Source organism: Dermacentor andersoni, chromosome 3 (assembly GCF_023375885.2).
Source record: "Dermacentor andersoni chromosome 3, qqDerAnde1_hic_scaffold, whole genome shotgun sequence".
Lineage (NCBI taxonomy): Eukaryota > Metazoa > Arthropoda > Arachnida > Ixodida > Ixodidae > Dermacentor > Dermacentor andersoni.
In genome coordinates this window covers 107459684-107473696 of record NC_092816.1, presented here as the reverse complement: position 1 = coordinate 107473696, position 14013 = coordinate 107459684, and the positions used below count along the sequence as shown (strand labels likewise).

General features: G+C 46.8%; 1 protein-coding gene across 6 annotated transcripts in view; it reads left to right on the top strand.

Annotated features, from left to right (window-relative positions):
• Liprin-gamma (liprin protein kazrin) overlaps positions 1 to 13581 on the top strand; it is a 210703-nt gene extending 197122 nt beyond the window's left edge. For 3 of the 6 annotated variants that reach the window (XM_050186654.3, XM_050186647.2, XM_050186640.2), the window contains exon 15: positions 5141 to 13581. In XM_050186654.3, coding sequence (XP_050042611.1) covers positions 5141 to 5371 — 231 coding nt within the window. In that variant the 3' untranslated portion in view covers positions 5372 to 13581. Of the gene's footprint in view, positions 1 to 1592; positions 1918 to 5140 lie in introns of those variants that run through there. The other 3 variants (XR_007601392.2, XR_008614131.1, XM_055075122.2) reach the window with 2 other exon arrangements.
• Positions 13582 to 14013: the final 432 nt, after the last annotated feature.

Genomic DNA, 14013 nt, shown 5'->3' with positions numbered 1-14013 from the left:
TTCATTGAATATATCCAGCAACGCGTTTGTGCTCGCTCGCCAAGGTGGCACAAGATGCGGTTGCAGAATCAAGCGTCTTCCCTTTCTTTAGATCACTATCATCATCAGCAGCAGCAGCAGCAGCAGCACAATATGCGGTAGGATATGCCCTCTGGTCCAGGCAACGACGAGCGATTACACGAGCGATTACGGGGGTCTAGGGATTCACAAAATTTTGCCCACCGTTGAGACTCCAGTTTGTCCATTCGGCGCTGGATCTTCTTTTGCGTGCGTCTGGCTATTCTTAGATCATGGATGGACTTCGTGCGTCGGTACCTTCGCTCTGCCCGCCGACGAATCGCACGAAGTCATGGCAACTCCACATCGGATTCCGAAAACATTTGAGATCATGTCAGCGTGCACATTGCATTTTGTCTTGCTTCCTGGACCGCTTGTTGAAAGCCAGAAGGAAAGCCTGTGCGATAAGCTTCTTTTATGCTGGTTTCGAATGTAGACCAGTCAATTCACCAGATTGTGTTTGACGAATGACAGCTCGCCAAACTTTTGATCTTAAGGTAACTGGGGATACGATCACTCCCATGTGTCTCAATGCCTAAGGACTACTTCACATGAGTAGCAAAGCGACGTGATACAAACCATAAGTCTAAGCAACTGCGGCACGATGTGCCGCGTAGGAAGGTAGGGCTCCCATCATTAAGCAAGGACAGTCGATGATCAGAAAGAAATGAAGCCGGTCCCCGGCCCGTTGCGTTAATTCGATGCGGAAACAACGGAATGTAGAGTTGCCTCGTTCACGAGGCGGAAGACGGCGTCACCGTTGCTTCTTCTGAAGAAAGCTACGCTTTTCTTTTTCTTCGTCATTGCCGCAGGCGGCATGTTCTTTTGTTACACGTAGGTCGGACGAGTACTCGGCATCCGGGAGTAATAATTAAGCATGTAGAAGCCACGGGGAAATGCCAGCTATGCGCGAAATTCTAGTGCGAACGAAGGGCGGTGGCTTCGCTGGAAGAGCTGCTTATTTCAGTACTCCTTATCAGCGTAATACTCCGTGTACAGCTGAAACCCGTTGTGGTGAACCAGATTTGACCGGGGCAGAATGTTCACTGTAGAGGGGAATTTCGATATAAGGGGAGCCACAACTAACGCGTCGCACGACCGACAAATCGGTTTTAAAGAATAAAATTCACAAAATTATTTTTATCCCACCTCCAGACGAAAAATCGTAAAATTATGTAAACATCCGCTGCGAAAATTTCAGTAGCCCGAAGATCAAGCCCACCGAGAGCGGGTATGTTCTGGTGGTAAAGAGGGTGTAATCAAGCCACATATGTTTACTGTAACGAACTTACGTGGTTTTAGGATTTGCAATGTCGCTTCTTATCGAAATCACGAGAATTCAGTCAGGACCGCGCCCGTTTATTATAAAAAAAGGGATTGTATCTGTAGTCGCTGTAACAAGGTTCTAGTGTACACAATTTCTTATTTTGGCTAGCGTGTTCTTTGTGCTCTTTACGCTATGCTTTTTAATGCTCGCTCCAATTTTTCTTTTCATTTTTTATTGCGCTGACGCTCTTCGTTCATGCTTTTTGCAGCTGAGCCTCTCCTAGAAGACAGCGCCATTCTCCTCTTCTCAAAAAAACAAAAAACACTCTCGCCTTGGAATGCCATCTTAATCCCTACTCATCACTCTTTACCCGAACGGTAACGCCTTCTCCTCCCATCTCTTCATATAACAACCAGTGTTCAGTAACTTTAGATCACTTCTTAATTCACACGTTGCAGCCTGTAGACCGCCGAGTGTAAAGAACTCCGGTTCAACTTGCCCCCTTTCTCTAGTGTGTGCGAACGTGCAAGCAAAAAAATTTCAAGATAAACTTAACCTAGATGTCGGCTTTGAGAAGACCTCAAGTTGCAGTTAGCGACAGGGCGCAAAATTTCGCCTTGTTGTTCTGTGTGGCAAAGTTTAATTTGCACAGAACGAAACTGACATCTCAAACAAAAGGCTTGTAGCCTTTGCTCTTTCTGGATAGCGAAGACGGCAAGAACCGAGCGTTGGCATCTAAACTTAAATGACCAAACGCACGTATTTTGTCCGCCATACAGGGTTGCAACTATGCAGATATATTGGAATGGGTGCATCTGTTTCTACCGCCAACTCATATAGTTTCGCACATACTGCGATTTGGCTAAGTTTTGCTCTTTCTTGGTACAGGCAGCTACAGAAAAGAGCATTGTCCGTCACTAGGGCACTCACTTACACTGAGAATGTAATGCAGCAAGTATTATTTACCCAACGGATGCATCCGTTGTAGGGTTAAGTGCATTTGCTGAGCTGTACACGTGACATCCTTCTAAGGGGCGCCTCTGCTGATAACTGCACTTCGCGGCTGTGTAACTGGCTTGCGGCATGGCTCATGAGCGTCGCGTCATTCGACTTGTGTTATGCGCACAAGTCCGCACGGCTGCATATTTGCATGTGTTCCACTCAAAAGTAACCATTCACACTGTAACAATGCAACTCAGCGTCAGTGAAGTCCTAGTCACTCTTTTATGTGGAAGTATTTGCTCGTTTGTCGCTGGTTTTACTTCATTTTCGGGTGTTGTACTGCTCCTTGATGGAGAGAGTGGGACGGTGTCTCTAGCGGAGAGCTGGAGTTGTTTGTCTGGCTGATGGCCTGGCATGTTACTCTGAATGTTGGATCAAAAATATGACTTACCCAATCATCATAGCGTTTCTGTGTTTGTAGAAACTCTTTAATGGGTTACTTTTACTCTTCATGTGCTTGAATCGGAGTGGACGTACTCCACTTTGGGTACGAGGACTCCTGGAAATTTAATAAAACAGGCGACAAACAAACGTTTACTCCCTCGTAAAAGAGTGGCTAGCACTCCCCCTCTTTTCTTTCGTGCCTTTCTTTTTTCTTAAAGTGTATCCCTGAACGTGCCCAAACTGACCCGCGCGCGTTCATCTCTTCTCTGCTACCGGTGTCTGAAAGTTCATAGAAAAAAATTAGGTTACCCGCTTTGCTGGTGTGTTTTTAATAGCGCTATAATTAATCAATGAGAAGGCAGTAATCTGCGAATTAAACGTTACGCGCCAGTAGGAGTTCTATACACAAGCCGTGAGCGTTCATACTTCCAACGACGTCACCAGGCAGCCTAATTCTCTAGGCCATGTTAGTGTAGGGCTATTTAAGACGCGAACTTCAGCTTAAAAGAACACTGAAGGCAAATATTAAGTCAAGCTAAATAATTTATAGATTAATGCTCGAGAACGTCTAAGGCGTCAATAGTAATGCGACCAATGTTCTAGTAATCGAGACGTTGAGGTAAGTTGAAGACACGAATTGTGACTCACCCGGAACATTCAAGTACTAGCCCCATGATATAGGCACTCCTTCTTATAGTTCTGTCACTAACAAGATCATTGCATTACTTTTATGGGACGGAAGAAAATGCTGCTTGTCCAGTTCTATTCGATGTTCATAAAAGGAACTCACTGACGTTACCCTCGACAGCGACGCGGGCGGTAGAAAGGTTTCGATTTCGCTCGACTCTGCGCCGCTCGCGCTTTCGCGTTTCAGCAGTTTCGTTATCGCGCAGTCTTCTGTTGGTTTTGCTGGCCCTCGAAACTCACATAAACTGCAAGTAGCAGAGAATTCCACTTCCATGTGATGTTGCGGGATGCCCGAACGGTCCACGCCTCTTGAACAAAATTAGCTGCAGCGGCGAATCTAACACACTGCATTCACTCGGTTTCTCCATGGCCGCGCGCTTGCGTTTATCGCGAAAATCGTAGCGCCCTCTGTCGGGCGCCGTTTTTACTCACCGACGGCAGTAAAGAGCGATGATGGTTAAAATGATGGTGAATGCAGCGTCGCCACTCCCCCGCTCGAGGGCGGTCGATTTAAATTGAGCTTAAGCTATGCAGACCATTCAGACACGATTTTCTCTTAAACTAATACATTTGTTGGCACGAAAGAAGCAATGCGAGATTTATAGAACGGTATCTTAACAGTCTATTTTGACTTAATATTTGCCTTTAGTGTCCCTTTAAGGGCACTTAAATTAAGACACGCATTGAATACAAAACGAGAAACTAGGTACTTTCATCTTCTTGCAAGTTTTTGAAGCATTTTTTGATGCGGAAGCATCAAATGGCCCATTGAGCGAAAGAGCCGGCGGCGTCTATAGCAGCGAAACGGTACCTAAATTCCCCTTGGCAGCGACGCCACATCACGAGCGCGCCTAGACAGAGCAGAGCGGATGAACCGATCAGACCTGCAGCCGCATTAGCGCGCCAGGTGTTGCGTGAGGGGAGAGGGCATCGCCGCAACGCCACGTCACCGGCGCGCCTCGCCGCAGCAGATACGGCTAGATACGGCGACGCGACGCCTCGGGGCGAAACGGGCTGTCGTCGGCGAGTCACTCGAGTGACGCGCGCGTGCGGGTGCCACCGTCTCGCTCTCGGAAGTCGGCGCGCGGTCCGTATCCCTCCCTCCCTCCCTCCCTCCCTCTCTCTCTCTCTCTCTCTCTCTCCCCGACTGGGCTTAGGCCTAGCTGCTGCGCCCGCCTGCCGGTCTTGGTGGCCGCTGCTGCTTCCTCGGTCTCTCGTCGCACAGAGCGTCGGTGGCATGCCGCGTCCTTGATTCCTCAGCAATATCGTCCAAATGATTCCGGTGCGCAGCCAACATGCTAACGTAGGAACTAAAAAAAAAACCCGCACCGATTTAATTGCAATCTCGATAACATATCCGCTGCGAAGTTCGAAACCATTACTCGCAGCGCAAAACCCGAAGAAGCGCTCTGCGGCGTTCAATTGTACATTAACGCTTGCTCATCCACAACTCATAGGAAGTACTTAGGTGTCCCGGATTTCTTTTTTTCTTACAGTTACGCAAACTTGTCATTTAGTATTGAAGAGTTCGCTTGTTTTGGCTGTTTGTTTGTGACTTGTATTATTTAGAATAGACGTCAAGGCCGACATTTTCGTCTGCGCGTTCGTTTCACTTGAAACTGATCTTCGCATAACGCTCCCTTATAGGTGCATTTCCTTACAAGTAGGTCACGCGTCGCACTTTGCATGCAAGTGAAAACTGTCGCTCTGGAGACTATATAACAGTGACCGCCTTGAACGCAGGACTCCCTGGGCCGCGTGCTGGGCTTCAACTCGCTTCCCAAACCCAGCACGAGTGGTCTGGGCTCCTACAACGTCACGACGACATCGGTGGTAATGTCGAAGCCTCCTCCGGCGCCGCGAGTCTTTCGGCCCAGCACGCCTCAGCCGCAACCACGACCGCCGCCACCGCAGCAGCACCGGCGGGTGTTCTCCCAAGGAACCATCGAGACGCTCACTGTGACGCCGGTGTGAAGGACGTCCTCGCCGTGTGCACTGTGTTGTGACAAAAGACTCGCCAAGACAGGACTTGGGAGCGTATTCAGGAATGTAGTTGCATATAGTGCTTAGAGTTCTCTGTACAACAACTTCCTATGCCTATGCGGAGACGCGCGGCTCACGTCGTTCGCAAATGCCTGCGAAGGAACGTGCACGAAAAGGACGCAGTCCAATGCCAGCTACGTTGTCGCCAGAATGAAAGTGAAGGGCTCGAAGAAGAGCAAACGCTGAAGGCAAGCACGAGGCTAAAGTACTACTCGAAGCATTAGCCATGAAGATACAAGCTCACTTATGGAGTGTCTTCCTAGGTTCGAATGCGACAAGACTTTCGCCGTTATTCCATAGTTCGTGTTGTAGAATGTTTGACCTGAGGAAGGAAATGCAAATTTGAAATAACGAATGCGCTTTCCGTTGTAATTTTGTTTTCTTTTTCTTTCTTCTCTTATCCCGGAAGTGCATGCTAAGCTTTCCAACCCAAAGTTGTGAATTGCGAAGCTCGAAAAGCACAGTGGAATGTCTGCTCCATGAAAAAAAAAAAAGTGACCATTGCGCCACATCATTGCAAAAGTCTAGCATTTATCACCTCGGGGGCGAAAGGCGGCGAAGATTTCAGGACATCTGAGCGTTTACGTCTTGACACCTCTGGGCCGGCCAGCCCAATTGCACTCACACCCGTTATTCAGCATGCATTTGGTAAATTGATCTTACAATAGAAAACACCCTATTAAGTACACTTGAACCGTCAGGTTCACAGTTACTGTTATAGCAGACACACCAGTTGTAGAGTGACACATCGGGGAAGATTTCAATTGCGGCTGCGGGCGCAATCAGCGTCATCGCACTATACAAACGTGTAGAATCTAGTGTTGGAGGAAACAGTGCCACTTGTAAGCAGCCGGCAGCTGCAAGGCGTCACCTCTGCCACGGGAAAAAAACGTTCGCGTATGACACATGCTCATGCAGTCCCCTCTACAATGGACCGCACTGAAAACATGTCGCTGGTATGCCGACAGTGATAACATCATGCCTTTAAAATGTAGTCTTCATTTCCCAATCTTCCTGAGAAGAGACAAGTTCTCAATAGCCCTGAAACCGCACAGAAAGTCACGCCTTATTTGGCACCGAAGCCTGTGCTAAGCGCAAGGGCAAGCAGTCGCACTGCACCCGCAAAAAGAAAGTTTGGGAACGGTTCTTGGTATACGTTTGTCTTGCTCGTAACTTCCATTTCTTTTTTGACCAAGCATTCGAAGAAACCTATCACAGAAATATTAGTATCCCTACTCATATCGAGGAGATAGGTTGAGAATGTCCCGCCTTTCAAATAGACTTGCGTTCGTCGTGGAAAGCGAACATAGAAAGCGAAACTATACCTCAGCGAGAATACGGGGAACCGTATACCTGACGCACGCATCGTGTTCTGGTTGTTGGACCGCGTCGTTGCAAGAAGCCGGTCAACTTTGCCGCGACTTCTACTGAGATGATTTTCGTGCATTTTCGCGTCGACGTGCAGGCTAGTTCGCGTCGCGCTTCCCATTGGTTGTGAAAAAAAGAAGATACGAGAGGGGAACGAACGAGAACGTGCCCGGTGAAACGTGTTGCGCTGTTTCCCGACGGAAAACTTCATCGAGCCCGAGCGAGCGTCCACACCTTACCACCAATTTCTTTCTTTTTTTTTTTTGCCCCTTTGCATTTACGTGCATCGAGGTCCACATGTCTATTCTAGCATTCCTTGCGCGGCTAAGCGGAAGCAACCACGAGACACAGCTTCCCTTGGAACATTGTTGCGACCTATCTGGTGCACGTTGGGTGTGTGTGTATTGCTCCTCTCTGTAGTGCGTGTGTACGCGTTTGTGGTGACGGATCGCGATTCTTGCTCAAGGTCGTCGGCGTCGCATGGAGCGGGACTCGTTTACGGACCTGGCACAATGAATTCCGACGTTCGTCAAAGTTTGGCAGCACACTCGATCTGTGCTGTCTCGCTGTCTTCTGTGGGTGGCAGTCTTCGATGTCAATAGTGTGTATGTCATACTTGCTGTTTAACTACTCTCGTGGAAGTGGAAAAGTGCTGCGTGTAAAACTTTCTTTTTTTTTGCGTCAGTGCTCACTTGGATGTGAACATTCTACAGTGCGCTCAAAGAAACAAAGGGAGTGCTGTTAGCTCCTGTTGGTGGGTTAACTGGTTGTTCCATATTTACAACTGCGGTCTTCGATTGTTGTCGTGCGCCCCCAAACCAGCGAAAAGTCCTAACTCTATAGACGGCATTCCAACCTGATATAGGACAGAACCCAACCGTGCTACGTACATCTGGGATCACTACATCCACACACGCCGATATCCATACGCCCCTCCCACCAGCATTTCGCCTCCGGGCGCCATCATACTGACATACCAATACACCGAGTAAAATTTTGACCTTTGGGGCTTATCTCGTCACTAAACAATAACATTCGATCGTCCTTGTTGTGTGCGTTTCTATCCTTTAACGCTCAGCGCCCGCTACAATTCTGTGAAGAACGCTGTGTAATGCTGATACGCCAATGGCGTTACCTGACGGTACCTGGCGCGCCGTGTTAATGAAAGGAAATGCGCGCATGATGGATGGTGATTACTGTGTGGGGACAATACAAGCTCCGAAGGACGCAAACGTTTCTCAGAGTGAACGAAACCTGACGGAATGCATCCAGGCCGGCATGCGGATCACGCCACTGAGCCCATGGTCTGAGTGAGGGTTTCTCGACGCATCAAATGTTTATATTTGTCCTCTAAAGGAGCGCGTTAACTGTTCCAATTGGGCACGTTCGCTCTGCTTGCGGCTAAGCTACGGGAACGTACTCCATGCAGGAGTACGAGGGCTCTCCCAAAGATAGATTTAAATGTGAGATGAACACTTACACCCGCAAAGGCGTGGCCTGCACTCTACGCAAGTTTAACAAGTTTAATAGAGTACTGACACAAACAATTTGAACATTGTCCTTTCTAATGTAATAAGTAACTAATGACCCAGTAATCACGGAATGAAACATAATCTGCATCAGCACGCGAAGGGTAATTATTCGGAGCCTTGTTTGTAGCGACCAGTTCCAGCGTCATATTCAGAGGGCTTCGAGAAGCGTAACTTCATGGGACGTTTTGTAAAGAAAGCTGGTATATAGCGTGCTTGCACAAAAGCTTTGACTTTTGCTAGTTGTGTTGCTCCATCTGCGCGTACACACAGTGCTACGCAATGTCCTCATCGTTGTCCTCATTTTGTCGTCCAGAGGCGACAATTTTCTGCCATACTAATCGTTGCCACGTCGCCTTCGACCGCCGCTCCCACGCGACAAACCTGCCGGAACTTGCTGCTTTGCTTTCAGCAGCTGCCGACAGGCGGTGACACAAGTCTACACTAGCGCCGCCATTGCAACAACTGGCTTCCTCGTAGACGAAGGCCCAAATTCGCATTAAAAGAAAAAAAAACCGGCAAGTGGCAGCGCCAAGTGTATTGAACCATCCGGACAGTAAAGTGCGATCTTCCTGTACATTTTCAATAAGAACAAAGCAGAGGCCAGCGTAAAATCATTATTTTTTTTCTTCTGCGCATATAAGTGAAACACGCGTGAGTACGACGCAGCCAAGGGTGCGCCACGAGCGACACAGCACCGTAGTGAGTGTAAACCCGGTCCAGGGAAGGGGGAAGCAAAAGAGCGGGCAGCACGCTGTGCTCGGTGCATGGCAGGCAAAATGGTCACAAGAACCCGTGACGTAACATTGCTATTGCTTATGCCTCGAATATCTACAGGACATCCCGCATTCATGACAACGCAGAGGGAGTGCTGTATATTTCGGTTGACTGCCCGCACATACTTTAAAATTGAAATAAGTTTCAAGCTACGCCCGCCACTGAAATTTCTACTTTCGAAATTTTGTCACTATTACTTCAAGAGCAAAATGAGTATTGGTAACTTGAGAGCTACGCCTTTTCCTCGTACTCTCCGATGTAGCACGTTTACACCGAGTAGGCGCAAGCAGAGTAAACATACTCCATTCGGGAATATAAGAAATCATGGAAGTTGGAGTTAAATATGGCACTTTCGCGTAATAGGAGTTAGCAGCACTGCGTAATCTTAGGAGCGCTCGGCAAGTCGTTTGAAGCAGGTCATTTAGTGTGAGTTTTCAGTTATAGTATTAATTTTCTTTTCCGCTGAGCATGTGTGAGATGCTGGATGCATTCGCTTTTTATTTTTATTTATTATTTTTTTGCGAGAAAGGTGTTGTCTCATCTTATGTGTAATTTATGCTGCATCATCTTGTTTTGTGACGTTTTATTCTGTGCAACTTACCAGAAAAAAAAAAGAACAGGCAAGTAGGGCGTAATGCGTTTGGTTACAGCATAAGACCAAAACATGCAAAATCTAAATTAGAAAAATTGGGCAGCAGCACATTTTTTGTTGTCGTTGTTGCTGCTGTTGAAACACTGCAATTCCAACAAATTCTGGTGAATCGTTGACCTAACGCTACTGAAATACAGATATAACAATCTTCTTTCTATTCAAACTTTTGTATTTCATTTGCGTCAGCATAAGTTGACGTCGTTAGCATGCCTGTTATTTACGCATGTTTCAAGACTGCACTTGGTAAAGCTATCTAGTAAACGCGATGTCTAATTGAAAAATTTCTGAAAACGCAAAGCATCACCTGCACAACTATTTACCAGGAAATGTTGTGCTCATTTTGAGTTATTTGCCAACTGACTCTTATATTTTCTGGCGGCTTACAGTAACTTAGCATCCCGATATGCGCTGCTTTAGATATAAATTATGCGTTATATAGATATTGTACATGTACAAATATATATTTATAAGAATACATATACTATTAAAAGCCAGAGGTGTATAAATTTTATTAGCTATTCTCCTTTTTTTCTACCAGTTGCTAAAATATCGTAAGGTGCTGCAATTAATGAGCAGGCTTAATTGAGTGATCAATAATTTCAACGAAAAAAAAATCTCAGACACCCAGCGTCTTCTGGTCAGTGAAAGATAATTAGGTAAATTGCATTTATGTCTACAGTTTAATCTGTTGATAGTTTAATCTGTCTGTAGATTAAACTATCCCGTCACGCCAAACGAGACGACATATAACGTCAGCTGGGAGGTGTATCTTCACAAAACGTGGAAAAGCATCGCAAAACAGAAAAGAAGGTCTGTACCGCACGTAGCACATGAGGCCATCTACAAGCCGGCACTGCTATTTTTCGCCTGTTGGCTGTTGTTGGCAATGGCTGTTGTTCGAATGCGCTCATTTGCTCTGTAGACCACTCGCACAGTGAGGTCAACGTTTCACACTAGATTCCTAAGTGAGACGGCATCCGTTTGCATTGCGCATTAGAAAAGCGCCCTAAGGGGATCCGAACTGTGAGTTCCGGCTCACGTAGGCGGTTCTGCCGAGTAATTCGTCAGTCATATATTGTAGATGTGTGCGCGAGATATGTATGTACAGAAGACAGCGGAAATAATTATGAAACCAGCGCGCGCACCGTGCCAAAATGTATAAAGGCTTCCGATTATACCTGCAACGCATAGAGGATCAGTACGTTAATTGTGCGCAGTGTGAATGTTACTTCACGAGCAAGCTAGCGGCCTCGCACTGAAAGGACACACCGATTATTGTCTCTCGTATGTGATACCGAGCAATGCACATGCACGCGCGATGGTTTCGTTGTCGAACGGTGGGGCTCGCTCGCCGTAGTCTACTTACACGATGTCGTTTACAAGAAGGCGAGGTGACGGTTGTTAGTATCAGGTGTTTGCTTAACTGCAGGTTCTGTTACAGATTTTGAAAAGCTGAGAGCATTTCTGAGTAGCATTTATAGAGTTCCGCGTCGTCATCTCGCAAGAGGTAAGGGAGCTGAAGTATTCGTGATTTTGTGGAAAGAGTGCCCGTCGCACATGACGTTCGTGGACAACTAATCTGCATTTAAGTGCAAACTCCGAAAAGTGAGAGCACATCTTATGGAGAAATCGTCGAGCTAAGACTTGTGTATTCCTAGAACTTAGGCATAGGACATCTTCTTTTTTTTTGTTTCTGTGTGTCACACTTGAAGCTTGAATGCGTGGCTATCGCTTGCAGTGTCTACAGAGGCTGTATACCATGTCTACCGAGTGTGCTGCCGTAAGGCTTCTGTGTCGTATCTATGTGCGCTTGGTGATGGTGAATCAGAATGTCATTCCGGCGTCGACGAAAAAGCGCAGTGGCCTTGTTTTGGTATCAGAAATGCCGCCTTTAAAGCTGTGCTAGCTGTTTTAAATCTTCTTTAGAGCGCAATATTAGGCGCCCGTTGCTGCGGCGAGCGTCGGCGTTCCCGGCGTGACCGAGCGAACGAGAACAGGGACAGACGGCAGATGAAAAAAGCGGTGAGAGACAAGAGGCGCGAGGTGGAAAGGGAAGAGGAGGGTGAAGCGGAACCAGGAGGCGGAAAGCGGAGGAGGGTATGGCGAAAGAGTGAGAAGAAAAGCGTAGTGCGGCGACGGCGGCTACGAGATGGCGCCAGAGTCGCGCGCGCCGTCTGGGAGGTTTGTCGGCGGCGGTTTCTGTGAATCGCGCCCACGCGTCACCCACGCGCTGGCCCCACCCACGGGCTGTCGCGATTTCCAATTTAGCGATGCAGTGGCGTTGCATTTCGCCCCGTTTGCAACGTCCCGCTCGAGACCGTTTGCCCACGCCAGCCAATTATTCGCGCAATGAAAACACGTATAGAGCTGCGCCCAAATTTGTCATTAGGGAGCATAGCAGTCGTCGGCGAATTTTTTTCTGCTACAAAAAAAATCACCGTTCTGTAATTGTTTTGTGCATGGTGTGCAAAAGTACTCGGCTCATACTGTTTTCTTTTTCGTTGAGGCAGCTGGGAAAGTGATCCGCACTTTGAATAAAATATTTACAGTATGCCACGAATTCACAGGGAAAGAACATCTCACACTGTGTGTTCTTTTCGGAGCAGTAACAGCGTCAGTTAACAGTGCCGGCGTATTGTCTTCGGCTATCTCCAGGTTCTTGATCCGCCTTCATACTATAGCAAGTGCCGCACCCTCGGCTCGAGAAAACGTCAAAGTCAATGCCGTTGCAAAAACAGCAATGCATGAGTCGTAAATATATACCAGTCGTAGAACTTTCCTTCGTGCATCCTCCATTACTGCCCGATTTCACCACCAATTTAAAACTGTGAACAAAAAAGAGAGAAAAAAAAACGACCATATATGCGGTTCGTTCATTGCGCAAAATTGCTGACTGGCTTTGCGAAATGAAAACCATGAGCGCAAAAAATGCCCCAATGCGTCGAGGAGTCTCTCCGAAGCTCGTCTTTATTTTATTTTAACCGATGTAGTTGCGTGAAGTACTGTAAGCATTGTGCTGCTTTTAGTCGATATTCCCGTGGGACAACTAGCTGCAGCAGCTGGATAAATGCGGGGACCCGATTCAGCGTGCTAGATCTTGTTTGAGTAATGCAAAAGGCCTGATCTCCAAGCGCGAACTGTAAGCGTGATCTTACTACTGGCTTCACGCATATGCTTTAAGCTCGAGCCAGCTGCGATTCCTCGGACAGGGAACTCATATGATTCGCTATCTCACGATGGATCAGACTTTCGTGTAGCGTTGTCCAAACTAACAATATTTGCGATTCTATTATACAGCTTTTGTTAACGAAAAAGTTGTTCAAGATTTATCTTAACAGAAAGGACTCGATAATTCCATGAGCTGAAAAAAAAAAAAAGCCGTGTGTGCTCTAAGCGATACCACTGCGTCCGAGTCCTCCAACGGCCTGTAATTGTGTCCACTGACAACTCAGATATGATGAGTCTTCTTCCCTGCCGCGGAACGCAGGATTGACACGCGTGTTTTATCTTTGGATGATGCTCTTGCTGTGTGTATTGTTGACACGGGTGCAGATGTGTTCTATGTATACATGTACGTAAACGTGCATATCAGCCTGACTACCGGAGCACGCGTTCAGTACGGTTGTATACCACTTGTTGGCTCTTGTGGATCATATGTTGACTGTTGAAAGGATTAATGTAGGCAGTGAGAAACAGTGCCCAGATGCCCGGTGCTATGCATACCGATTAAAAAAAATGAAGAACCTGTATACGAGTTGTGTTTCGAGACACCTATCGCTCGCGCGAGTTGAGCGGAATAAATGTGTTGAAGCGTCGATGCTGTCACTCTGTTTTCTTTGGCGATGTCTTGTTTGTCTTTGCTGGAGTTGGTATGGCGCTACTATACTTGACGCCCCACGAAGTTCGGTCTGTCACTGGGAAAGTCGCGCCTTCCGTAGCAACTGTTCGCGTTTGCTTCCATAAACTGTTACAAGTTATAGAGGGAGATTAGGGGTAAAAAAAAAGCCGCTTAATTGCTACAGCTTTGGCAGGCCCTAATTCCAGACATCACGTAGCAAGAACCATCAGGATACGAGGGCAGTGAAATTGGGGTTTAAAATTTGGAGCACATCTTCGTTTAGTCAGTGAATGCTGCAATGCTATATATATATATATATATATATATATATATATATATATATATATATATATATATATATATATATATATATATATATATATATATATATATATATATATGTATGTAT